This window comes from Chenopodium album, chromosome 14, assembly GCF_948465745.1.
Source record: "Chenopodium album chromosome 14, dcCheAlbu1.1, whole genome shotgun sequence".
NCBI lineage: Eukaryota > Viridiplantae > Streptophyta > Magnoliopsida > Caryophyllales > Amaranthaceae > Chenopodium > Chenopodium album.
In genome coordinates this window covers 12,710,129-12,723,965 of record NC_137847.1, presented here as the reverse complement: position 1 = coordinate 12,723,965, position 13,837 = coordinate 12,710,129, and the positions used below count along the sequence as shown (strand labels likewise).

Sequence of the window (13,837 nt, the reverse complement as noted above, 5' to 3'; positions counted from 1 at the left end):
ATTAATCTTGTTAGTATCATGCCTAAGATCTTGTTATTATTATTATGCTTTATTATGTTGCTTGATATATGTTGTTTTTATTGCTTGATCACGCCTTTTATGCATGTTTAAATGGAATTTGTACTTGTAATCACGCTTAATAAGATAATTAATAATCTTGTTTAGGTTAATATGATTATAATTCAAGTGATCGCCAATAATAGTTTTGTTTGTGCATTAAATTCAACCAAAATAGACTAAACAGGTTTAGGGTTAACCTATTGGTTGTATGTTAATCAGAAAGCGCATATGAATACGAGAAGAATAAAGTAGAGGCCTATTCAGGGCAGGTTCAATTTCTTTTAGGTTGGATTTGTACCTTCATCCCCGAACTTCCAGTCATGGTTCTAGACCTATTGGAGTTAACGATCTCTTGGATCTTTAAGGTGTGTAACCTTCATCCCGTGAACGGTTTACAAGTTCCTAAAAGTTGTTGGCGACTCTTTTACTCTAGCTTCCTTCCCTTTGGACGCCACCATGCTTAAGTGTATGATCACAGTGGGGCTCAAGTGTGGGATGCTTGAAATATTCCCTACACCTACCTATGTCCAAAATCGAGGCTACGGTGTTCGAATTTGGCCTCTAGATCCAGATCTAAAACCACAACCAAATTCAACCTTTATAGCCTCAGTTTTGGATTTCAATTTCTTAAATGTTGCACCGGTGACGGTGATTGTAGTATGGGTATTTTCTTTCTCTTTTTTTCGTCTTTATTTTAGTGGTTGAAGTATGAGTATGTACGATCTACAACCACCACAACCAAATTTTGACCCTTGTGATGGTGGTGACAGTGGTGGTTATTTTCTCTCTCCTCTTGTTCCTTTATTTTCAGTGGTGGTTTGTGCGATGGTGAAGAACTTTTTTTCTAAAAAAAAAAAAAATTAAAGAAAGGGGTGGTGGTGGCTTGAACGGGAGCGGTGAAAAGGAGTGTTTGTGGTAAAGTGGTGGTTGTGGTGCGGCGTAGGCGGCTGTGGTGGTGAGATGTACTATACTGCTGTATGTGTGGGTTGAGGAGAAGGGTAGGAATGGAGGGGTAATTTGGTCTTTCTCTTTTTTTCCTATTCTGCCTTAAAACTTGTGCCTATTTACAATAGGTTAAGTAATGAAAAAAAAGGAAGTATTTTTTAATAATCCTAAGTATGCCCTGAGTTTCCTCCAACAGTCCCAAAAACCGATTGCCTGTTGAAAGGGTAAACTTTTTTTGAGACTGTTGGAGGAAACTCAGGGCATAGTTAGGATTATTAAAACAAATAAAAATCAGCCCAGCCACGAGCCACCCCTACTCCCTTCAGCCACCATGAAACCCAGCCATTAGCCCTGCCATGGTAGCTCTACCATTTTCCTTCGCCCAACACCGCGGTTCCTCCGCCACCATCGCCCCTATCACCTGTCCCCTCCAACCACCCGCAACCCCACGTTGATGTTCACGACCACCACAAAACTCCCTTCTCTCTCCCTCAAACAAAACCAAGGAACGTAACCACCAGCCACGAAACCCCGGATCCCTGCAAAACCACCGGTTGCCCGAGACATTGCCCGATCCCCGCAAAACCGCCCCTAAATCAGCCATAGCCAAAAGCCCTATCTTAAAACCTTCACCCATAAACAAGGCCCCAAACCTAAAAACCATCCACCTCCCCTCCCCCTCGCCCTAAAACCAACCATAACACTAACCCTAGCCCTCGAAATCACCTCTCCCACCCCCGAAATCACCAAAAACGCAACTCCCCTCCCTTTCTCTCTCCTCCATGTATCGGAAAACAAAATTAAAGGGGGTGAGGGAAGGTTTCCAGCATGGTGGGAAGAAATGGAGGGACGTTGGGGTGGTTTTGCGAGTGAGGTGGTTGTTCGATTGAGTGGAAGGGGAAAGGGGAGGTCCCTGGTAAGGTGGTGGCTGGGTTACGGGGGATGGGGGTGGCTGGTAGCCTCGTCGGGATGAGAGGGAGTTTTTTTTTCAATTTTTTAATTTTTAATTTTAATTTTTAATTGTTTTTTAACCACTCACGTACTGCCACGTGTCAAAGCAACCTGTACATCAGGTTGATGACCGGCTAAGACTGCTGGTGGAAAACTGACCTAATAGTTAGGATTATTAAAAAATAAATCTTAGTTGGGATTATTGTAGGTAAATCAGCAATAGTTGGGATTTTCAAAGTGTTTTTTTTCCTTTTTATTTTGCATATATGTCAAACTAACACTTTTCCTGGGATCAGTTCTCACTCCGCCCTTGTGGCTCTTTAAACGTTGGAAAAAAAAAAAAAAAAAAAAAAGAGTAAATAAATAAACACTTTCAAAACTCTTTACTCGTTAAAATTTACGCAGGGATTTAAGATGGATTTTTATATAAAGAAGCAAATCAAGAACACAGGGTTGCTGCAGAGTGAAGAACTGCACAATGTTATTCTTGCACTTAATCTCGCTTTCTTGAGTTATTGATACTATGTTGATCTTCTTTGGCTTACAATACTGAATTTTTGGTTGATGTTGCTTTCATTTGGATGCAGTATATTCTCTAAACTAGTGTTTATCCACGCAAAGCAGAACCCCTAAAGGAGCTAAGGGAAGCAAATGAAAATCACCCTAAGTAATACAGCATTCCTTTTGTACTCTCATAGCTGAAGATTTATTATTCTATACAAATTTGGTACTCATCTCCTCCTCTTCACTTTGAAGGTCCTACATGGCTGGTGCAACAATTGCAGGACAAATGATTTCATTCCTTCTGAAGAAGGAGAATGCTAAAAAAAACTATTGAAGTTTGAGTGTTTACAGGATACTCCCTCTTGCTAACCGCTCTTTCGATCCGGGATGATGGAAAGGTTTACTTATTGCATACATCTTTTTAGTTCTTTCTAGCTATCACATCGTGTCAATCTCTTGTAACTAAAGCCTATGATGTTGAGTTATATAATTCTTTATAATTCTTATCAATCACTATAGCCTACTTCTGTTTTTTTGTTACAACAGATTGTTACAATTGACTGTGATAGAGAAGCATATGAGATTGGCTTACCATTCATCAAGAAAGCCGGTGTTGAAGACCAAATCGACTTCATTGTATCAGATGTTCATCTAGCTCTTGATAATCTTCTCCTGAATGTAAGCGAACGATTCCATAAAACATCTCCACAATATTACACAATAGTTTTAAGTTCAAAAGCTTTTCATTAAGATCTAACAAAGCTGCTCTAGACTACATTGCTGTAATAACCTTCATACGTCCATAAATTTAGACTTGTTTAGTATTGTTTCAGGTAGGAAACAATTGCCCTGAATACGGTTGATCTTTTCAAAAGATATGATGCCTACTGTTTTTGCTTAGATTATGGTTTAGCTGACGTATTACCTTGTTGAGTGACTACAGGCAAAAAATGAGGGTAGTTTCGACTTTGCCTTCGTGGATGCGGACAAAACTAGCTACCTGAATTACCATGAGAGGTTGATGAAGCTCGTCAAGGTTGGGGGTGTGATTGCTTACGATAACACACTTTGGGGAGGAACAGTGGCCGTGCCTGAATCACATGTACCAGACTCCATGAAGAAGAATCGAGAGGCCGTTATCAAGTTGAACAAGTCCCTGGCTGCTGATTCTCGCATTGACATTGCTCATCTTCCTCTGGGTGATGGAATCACTTTTTGTAGGCCGTCTCATTTGATCTACTGTCTTTATGCTTCTACTATTATTTCAATTGGAAGAGCATACAATTGCACCCATCAAACAAATTGTTAGCAAGTGTAATAATGCATTCAATGCAAAGTATTTGATTTTTAGTACTTGTCTTTCATATCTTTTTCCAACATGGGATTAAACCATGGAGCAAATAAGGTTTCCTAAAGGAACAATATTTGGAGATTTTAGATCTCTGTAGAATGATGTGTAAGAGTAGCTCAACAAGACAATAATGATGTTTTAGTTTTACACAGACGTCAAGAAACCAGAGTTCAACAATTCTGCTTATATATCTGTCCACCGGATTGGCGGGTGCAAAGATGGATAAGTGAAACAACAGAAGCACTACCATAATTGATTGTTTTTACGGTATAATTGTAGGTATCAAGTTTAATCACCCTTGCAGAAATGTGGAGAGTGAATATCAAAATCTACCTCCTTTGTCAACATTTAAGCTAGCCTCTCTCACTCTCTTTTTTAGCTGCAAAGGTCTCTGCGACTAATAGTGGGAAAGCAATAGTGGCATCACAATGCACCTGAACACCAAGGTCATTACTAATTAGGACATGAAAAAAAATATGGGATACAAAAGTAAAACTTCAAGAAAAGAAGATATATGCAAATACACAAACCTTAACAGTTTTAGCAGAACCTCGGATTTTTCCCCAGGAGATGGCCTCATCAGGATGAGCACCAGAATCACTGCCATCATACTCCTGGGCAGTGTTAATGAAAACTGCATAATCTGCCCCATTTCGCATCATATTTGCATTACAAATGTGATGTTTAGGCAACCCTCCACCAAGAATTATCATTCCAGTCTTCCTGGGGCTCGCATGAACAGCCTCACCATTCATGGCTCTTATATCTACATATGACCATAAAATATTTGTAAGCAAATTATATTGGAAGATGTCGTACATCAGATTAACAAGAAAATAACTGACCTTGAACAATGTCAATAATTAAACCTGGAGTCCGAATTGAATGAAAATACAACATGTCTCCTAGCGAGCCGTCTGTCAAACCTGGGCAGTATACTGGAATATTATTCTGAAAATTTATGCATGAAGTGGAAGCTGAATCAGTTAAACGCTATAAGAAGATATAATACAAAAACTTTTTCCATGATAATCTACTATCCATCAACCACCACCTGCTACAAATACTTTTCTTGATTTAGATTTAGATTGACCCTTGCTCCAATTTAGCAGGAACTAGTAAAACTGCTTCAAATAGACTTTTACTGAAGATTTCCATTGTGTAAACAGTTAAATATCAATAGCATAGAGTCTCGCTACTAAAGAGCATTTAGACTTTTGTTGAGTTTAAGATAGTTTTTTTTATAGTATTACTAGTCACAGCAGTGTTTTCAGCAATACTTCAAATTAAATATGAAGATATGCATGAATGACCATTACGAACTGACAAACAGGCTTCTAAGTTTGGTATTAATGTGCATTGAAATTGAGCAACATAGAAAATGAACACCTTCGTGCACAAATTAACCAAAACTTAAAACGGATTAATATGGAGTAACATTATTTTATGAGAATCTATGGGGGGGGGGGGGGGGGGGGAAGACAAGCCTAACCTCTAAATGAGTAGATTTTTCACCTTGTATGCCCAATAAAGGTATGAGCTCTCATTATTTATTTCTTTACCCAAACGAGCAATCACCTTAGACGGCGTCCATGTTATCTTCTGCATTCAGCAATTTTTGAGAAATATGAACATATATAAATAGATAAATAAATAAATAGAAAATAACTGACAAGTGCCAACAAACAAAGCTTGAAAACATATAATTAATGACAGGGATGAAGTAAATCTAGGGTTATGTTGTACTTGAGAAAAAAAAAAAATAATAATAACAGCCACACACCGGGACACAAAAACAGAACAAAAATATCTCATTGGAGATCAATTCATCAGATAATAGACAGCAATAATTAAGAAATTACCTCTTTAATTTGCTCTTCTAGCATTTTATCAAAAATTGGAACAATCCAATCCTCAAATTTGCAGTAGTTGTCATTTGGAACCAATAAATTACCAATGCGATTCAATCCTTTTGAGCGTAACTGAGCTCCAGGTAAAGAAAATTCGCCTTTGAATGTAGGTGCAAGACATTTAACAAGATCCTCTTCTATACCACCGGTAGTTGTTACAACGACATCAACCTGAACAAGTGCAAATGCCCGATCTTTTGAGCGCAAATAATCTAATCTTAGAAAGTTGGATAAAAAAAGATGCTAAACACGTTACTTCATACGAGGCCATAATGGAGAGAAGAAACAGTTATGTGAGCAAAATAACAGGTCACAACAGAATCAATCAGCTAATAATTCAAATCACATAGCCAACAACTCTGTATTTTAGGCCCCCAAGACATATCTAATACGTTTCTCTAAAAAAAGGGGGGAATTAATGCTACAGTTTAAGGTTTGAAGCCAAAAGTTATCAGAGAAACCAAGCCCCTAAGGTTTGCACGAAATTTTCTCTATCTATTTCCTCTTTTCTTTTGGTGTTCAAAGTGGACATCTACATCCCAAAGTCTACATTATTAGTACAGCTGTGCAGGAAAAAGACATTATGGAAGTAACAAAACTTATGTAGTGATGCCGAGAAGGGTTTCCAGAAAAAAGGGCTACTTCAAATCACACTTCTTCCAAGCAATAATGTGGTGAAAGACTGAAAGGTTCCTACCTTTATATACGCCTTCTTACAGTTCTCTATCAAATAATATAACTCAAATATGAGACAGCCACTAATATCCCAATTAACACTGATACAGTCAAACAATTAAGAGATAGGGTGCCATTTAAATTGTTGTGAATGAATATATAAAAAACATCCTCTCAAAAGTCTCAACAAATAACAGATTGCAATCTCTGAGCTACAAGTCACTTGCTACTGCACAATCTTCTCTCTTGGAAAATACTTTCTTTCACCCAATAACCCAAGACTATGTCAAGCATAGGATCTACTGAAGGAAACAAGTCAAATACCCCACACAACTAAGTTCCACCTCTTCACATATTCGAACAACATTTTGAAAAAAAATCAAACAAGGCTAAGTAATATCTAAACATTAATCTCACCATATGATGCTGAGTAAGATATCGAACAGTGTCACGAACACCAGAAGATATAAGATTCGAGGTAAAACCTACAAACACTTTGCACCCCACGGATTCCCTATAAACAGGATCCCTCTCTTCCTTGCTGCAATCATCATCGGGTATCTCATTTGCCAGCCGCCAATCTAGCTTGAACCACACAAAACACACAAATGAACACAAAACGAAAACGAGCAAAACAACACCAAAAATTGTTACACAACTTAAAACTCAAACTAACCATTTGATTTACAACATCGATAGCATCACCAAGATTAGATGCTTGGAAACCGGTTGAGACAAACGATTTCAAAAGCTTGGGATAGTTCACTCCTTGATTAAAATCATAACCCTCAATCTTAATACATTTCCCTTCAAGGGTTTCTGATTCCTTGAACACCACAGAACGAACCGACGCCATTACATCATTATCATCCATATCTCAACACCTAGTACACCAATTAAAATGAATGAATTGCACAAAATCAATAATTCTCAATTTCTCACTACCTTTACATAACAAAATTTCACAAAAACCCTTTATAAAAGCTAAATGAACCATATGAAATGAATTGGGCAAAGAATCTCAAAAGCAAAGAATCTTTAGATTAATAATAGAGGAATAAAATAAAGCAAAGCAATTAACAATGGTGCAGGGTAACTAAGAAAGAACAGAACTTTGAAGAAAGAAAAAAAAGAACGGAGAAAACGGTACATTACCTTGCCGCAGGATTGGTCGTGCTTGACTCCGGCTTCTGTTGGCTAAGCGTTGCCGGATTCTGCTTGTGCGCGGTGTCGCCGGCGGCTTGTGTTAGGTGAGAAGGGAGGTGATGAGGTGTCGGAGGTAAAATAGAGTTTGGGGTCGGGGAATGACCAATAAGGTGATCAAGAGTTCGAGCCAAGTCCAGTCAAGTCGAACCGGACCGGGTCTTAACATTAAATCACTTATCCAAATCCGTAAAGGCTTTTTAGGCCTATTGGGCTGAGTTTGAATTTTCTCTACCTTATAAAAAGTATATGATAACTCCTAAGAATAGTGTGTTACCAATCATAGGAATAGTGTACTACCAATTATACCCTCAAAAATATGTATAAAAATATGTATTTACACTTTTACCCTCATTAGTATGTTCATTATCATTAATATATTTGATGTTTTTTTTCATTAAATATAGGGTAATGTTATATGTAGCCCTAAAGGCTATATATAAGCATTAAATACATTTTTGGAAATTATATAAAATTAGGAATTCATGACAAAAACACACCTAAATCAGTATAATTAGTGTTTATATTTTTATGATTTGTTAACTTTTTACAATTTTCAAGTGTAAATTTAATGTTTATATGTAGCTCTAAGGGTTATCAAGGCCGTCCTAAACTATTTGGGGGCCCTGTGCTATTAATAAAATTTATATTTCTACTTGTTACTTTTTCTTATCTCAAATACTTTGCAATTTTTGTCATATTAAATAAGTGGTAAAAAAAATTATGTCCACTAAAAATTAATACATACATAAAGAAAATAAGTGAAAATTATCAAACGATACAAACTTAACCAACTGAAATAAATAAAGACTTAAAAAACTACATCAAACAGCCAAAGTTTAGGGAATTAAAAATGAGTCAAAAATCTGGGAAAGGGGAATCGAACACAAACCTGATAAAAAAGCTAGCCTCATTTATTTGTGTATGTTACCAACTTAACCAACTGATTGTTCCTTTATTTTTGCTCCTTAAATAATAATTATACTTTATCAAAATTTTAGATTTTGGGGCCCCAAATAATGTGAGGCCCTGTGCTGTTGGGCTGTTTGCACAGCCCAATAGCCGGCCCTGAGGGTTATGTATAACATTTTCGTTAAATATATCATCAATTAATTTGATTTTTTTTTTAACAAAAAACTTGTAATGTCCCTTTTTTTTTCTTTTTTTTTGTTTTTTTTGGAAATGTTTGGTTTACTAGCTTATTCATAATTCTAGTGAACTGAACGTCTCTTACCAATCAAACGTCTTATACATTTTCCTTTTTTTTTTTTTTTTTTTTTTTTTGAAATAATTTATACTTAATATATTATTATTTATTATTTAAAAAGAAAACGGTATATACGAAGAGACTGTTTATTACCAAGAGACTGTCTATTTTTACTCCTTTATGGTTGCTCACTTACTTGCTCTTCTTATTTACAATCTTGTCGTCTTTAACATCAACTATTAAGGTTTATTAGCTTTTGTAATGTACATTATTTGATGGCACATAAACAACGTTATGAAATTGTGATATTTGAGAAAATATTGTCAAGAGGTATAAAGAACTTTAAAATCTTAAAATCAAGGGAAATCGATGATAGATATAAAAAAAATTAAAAAAAAAAAAAAAACTGGTATTAATTATGGAGAGAAAATGAAGGAATTTAAGAGGAAAAATATAACTAAGTGGTTATTGCTTTAGTATTAGATATAGATATTAGATGGTCGTAGTCTCGTAGAACATTGAAAAACCTACATTATTAAGTTTTTAGCTAACATTTTACATGTTACTACTCCGTATGACCTAAGCTCACAAAAAATTGTTCAAAAGAAAATCAAGCTAGAAATATTATACTAAGTATTATTAAAACATGCAAATCAATTGAGAGTTCTAAACTTACAATTCCCCCTTAAGATATGAAAGGATAATAATATAATATGAAGGGATGCAAATCAATTAATATTATTTAATAATAATTTTGGAATAATACTGTCACTTTAGATAGAGGATTTTTAAAAAATAATCGTCATAAAAGATTTTGGTGTATTTCAAACGCACATAGACCAAATAGTACGTATTAAAACTACCTCCTGAACCAAAGATGTAAACACACGCCAGGCCAATACAACTTTTCCGTAAGAGCTAGCCCCTCTGCGCGCGTTGAGCGGGTAGGACGCCCTAGTTTAACTAAAAATAAAAATGTGTTTTAAGGCTTGTTCAAATCTTAAAACTTGCACTTTTTAGAGTCGGGTTAGTAGGGCGGGTCGTAGTTGATCATTGTAGTGGGGTGGGGTCGGGTAGGGAGTAGGGGAAAGGTTGGATTTAGACTAAGCTAACTCGATACTCGATTGAGGAAGCTCTAATTGATCTTCATGACAAGCAAAAAATGTTAATGTAGTGGCATTTTTATTAAAAAAAAAATCCTAGTTAACATGACACTTTCATAAATAAATCAACATTTGTTGATCTATTTATGAAATTGTCACTTGATAAATATTTTTTTTTTTTTTTTTTTTTTTTTTTTTTTTTTTTTTTTGTTATAATGATGATAGACTGCTATGTTTCAACATGAAAAATAATAGAAAAAGGTATTTAAGACCCTATTACAGTAATATATCAATAAACATAAAGATAGTAGTTTAAACATAGCATAAAACTTTAAAAAGGAAAAGTGGAATCTAATAATCTCACCTTTAGTGTGTGGGTCTTTATAAACAATCCCACCTTTTGGAATTCCAAAAACAATTCCACCTTGGGCGCGTTGATGCGGCGGCGTGCTTGTGAAGTGGGTTGGGCGGTGGTTTAGCGGCTGTAACAGCAGGTGGCTGCTTCTTGCTTGTGAGCTGTTGTCGCTAATCTGTTGTGAGAAAGGTGCATGATGCAGTGGCGGCGCCAGGAATTTCAAACCGGGGGGACAAATGAACATCCTCGCTTAGTTTGAAAAAATATTAGAGCAAAAATATACTTAAATAGTTATTGTTTTACAACTCAAAAATATAAAATACGGAGTACTTAGTAAATAAATCAACATCATATACCATTTTTTTCTCCATAAACTATTTGATTAAGAGTTCATAATTTTTGAAAATTTCGAACAATAAATAATATAACTATTTAAATGTAGTACTTGTCATAATTACCTATTAGTAGAGGTGGGCATGTGTTGTGTCAGCCTGCGGGTGGCACAGGCCCGGCACGGCACGGTGACCGAAGAGTGGGCCGTGAACACGATTTTAAGAATCTGGCACGAGCACGGCACAAACCTGCGGGCAGCACGGTAGTTTGGCCCGACACGGCCATAAAATAACATAAATAATAATAAAATACTATAATAATAAAAAGAACAATAATAATATAATAATGAAAAAATCTAAACATAAATTACACGCCAGGCACATGGGTCGTGCCTTGCCGTGGGCCGGGGTGTGCTAAATGGTGGCCCCGCACGGCACGCCAAGATGCAGGCACGGCATGACACGACACGACAAGATGCGAGCACGGCCCGCGGCGGCCCAGCATAGCACATTGCCCACCTCTACCTATTAGGCTATTACGATCATAATTTGGGGTAAAGTTCATGTAAAATTACAATTACAATGATTCAAATACGTATATGGAGTAATTGTTAAGAAATAAATTGAAGTAATATTATCTTATAAAGATTTTTTTTTTTAAAAAAAGGAACTACAATTACAATTATTCAAATAAGTAAATGGAGTAATGTTAAGAGATAAATTAAAGTAATACTATCTTATAAATATTAAGGTTTCAAAATCTTATAAAGATATATTAAAAATAATTAAAATAAAATAAAATAAAAATTAAAGAAGAAGAAGAAAATGCTTGCACCCCGTCCCTTAGACCACAACTCATGCATCTAACTTGGACTGTTGCACCAACCCCTTTGGTCCCCCCTTCTCCCAAGCTGGCTCCGCTAATGGCGTGACATATGGGGCTGCTGGCTGGAGTAGTGGCGCGTTTGCTGTCGGTGGTGAAGTGGGAGGAGGGTATCAGCGTGTTGTCGATGCTAGGTGAGGTGTGAATATGGTGAGCAAGCGGTGCGTGCGTGAGGGAGTAGGGGTGGTGTAATGGTGGTGGACTGGTGGTCCGAGGAGAAAGACTGAGAAAAAAGAAGGAAAAAAAAATTAATATGTTGTAGGTCAAAGGGATCGTTAATGGAAGATCCTTACCAAAGGTGGGATTATTTCTGGAATTTCAAATGGTGAGATTGTTTATGGAAGACCCACTAAAGGTGGGATTATTAGATTCCATTTTTTCCTTTAAAAAACTGAAAGGAGTTGAGTACATGGTAAAATACAGTTTATCATCATGATAAAAAAATTAAAAATATGCAAAAGTATTCCCTTTTCTTACAAAAACCGAGTAACCCCTACTTTTTTAATACTAAACACTTATTAATAGTGTTAAGACAATTATACCCCTTAAAATATTCATTTACATATTTACTCTTAAATATATTTGTTTCATTTTTATAAATAATGTTGAGACAATTAGTCGTTTAATAGGTTTATTAACTTATTTGCCATCATTAATGTTTATTGCTTTTATTGTTGAACTCTTAACAATAGTGTGTAAATATTTCTATGCTAAAAATATTTCTTTACGTATTTTTCCTTATTAATATATACTGGCAGTAACTAAGCTATAACATGAGGCTAAACCAAAATTTTTCTAGGAGTATGGTTAACTATGGCGCGCTAAATGGGGGTGTAAATAGTCTACTACTAATTCCAATGTTGCTGCATTGCCGATGTTATTAAGGTTCTGTTCTTTTGAGATTTTGGGCATAGCGCAGCGACTTCGACAACAGAGTAGTTTCAGCAAAACATAACATATTCAGCAGAGTAGTAGAGCAGCTCTAATAAATAGGGCCTAATACGAGATCATTAAGTGCTTGTCATTGTCGGTTGCTTGTTCCAGTAATTTGAGATCCATTTTTACCTTTTTTGGCAAAAGCTATTGCACTTCATTCATAATGGCTGGTTGTTAGCCGGTGACCGGTGAGTATAACCTTGATGAAGACGTTACATGTATGTATTTATTAGAGATAATAATTTATTGGAGAAATGATTGAGCAGTTATAAAATTTATGTAGGGTAATTTTAATATTTGTGTAAGATTTGGTCAGTCTTAGTGATAATATTTAATGAGTAGTGTTATATATAGCCCTTAGGGTTACATATAAGCATTAAATATACTCTTGAAAATTGTATAAAATAGAAATTCATGACAAAAACACTCACAAATCAGTGTGTTTTTGTCATGATTTATGAAATTTTAACAATTTTCTAGAGTTTTTTTTAATGCTTATATATAACCCTTAGGGCTATGTATAACATTTACCACATTTAATACACATGTTCGCTGAAACATCCATCACATTAAAGTACTTGTCTAATTAAGAGCCTATTCTGATTTACTGAACTGAGTTGAGCTGAACTGAACTAATTAAAGCTGAACGGAACTGAATTGAATAAAGCTGAAATGAATTGTTTATGAGAGAAGAAAATTAGGAACTGAACTGAACTGAACTGAACTGATTGAAGCTGAACTGAACTGAAATTAAGCTCAAGAGAACATGCCCTAACATGAAAAGAATACTCGTTCGTATAAGGCAAAAGCTAACAAACTCCCCGGGGCATAGGATAAGATAACTAAAAGTAGAAATAGAGTATTAAATTAAAATGAACATTAACTACAACGATCGACACGTGATTTTGTCATGCATTTCCTACCACTTTATGTGATATTTTAAATGCTTATCTAACGCTGCGGGGCGTTAACAAGATCTTAAATATAAATACTACCTTCGTTAATTTATTATTTGTAACAAAGAAATATAGTACTCTTTTATTGCGAATAATAAAAAACGAAGGTAGTGTTAAAACAATTAAATTAAAAAAAAAAGGTTCGTATTGGAACTTCAATCAAAAAAGTGAGTTGTTTGGCCTGGCTAGAACCTTATCAGTTGGCTAAAAATTATACTTATCTCCACAAAAAATAATGAAGTTGGTTAGCTAAATTCCCCTTGCTAAGTGTATATATATAGAGTATAGCAAAAATGAGAGCGAAAGTTATTTAATGCGTAGTAATTCTTATACAGAGTAACACATCATTAGACAAATATTCAAGCAAACAAAACCAATGTAATTATGCAAACAATGTAGACATATCAGTTAGCAAATTAGAGAGTGGAGAATACATGGATAGCAATGCCACATGAAGAGTTGTCAA

General features: G+C 35.5%; 1 protein-coding gene and 1 pseudogene across 2 annotated transcripts; one reads left to right on the top strand and one right to left on the bottom strand.

The window, feature by feature from the left end:
• Positions 1-1,846: 1,846 nt before the first annotated feature.
• LOC145577796 (caffeoyl-CoA O-methyltransferase pseudogene) lies at positions 1,847-3,769 on the top strand (annotated as a pseudogene).
• Positions 3,770-3,915: 146 nt separating this feature from the next.
• LOC145580072 (deoxyhypusine synthase-like) lies at positions 3,916-7,723 on the bottom strand. 2 transcript variants are annotated; one of them, XM_081637400.1, is made up of 8 exons: positions 7,552-7,723; positions 7,073-7,280; positions 6,814-6,981; positions 5,674-5,892; positions 5,327-5,413; positions 4,657-4,762; positions 4,342-4,577; positions 3,916-4,245 (listed from the first exon to the last, which is right to left on the bottom strand). In XM_081637400.1, exons 2-8 carry the CDS (start codon positions 7,268-7,270, stop codon positions 4,165-4,167), a joined length of 1,095 nt encoding a protein of 364 aa, XP_081493526.1. In that variant the 5' UTR covers positions 7,271-7,280; positions 7,552-7,723; the 3' UTR covers positions 3,916-4,164. The 2 variants fall into 2 exon arrangements, with proteins under 2 accessions (XP_081493526.1, XP_081493527.1); XM_081637401.1 differs by lacking the exon at positions 7,552-7,723 and having other exon boundaries at positions 7,073-7,374.
• Positions 7,724-13,837: the final 6,114 nt, after the last annotated feature.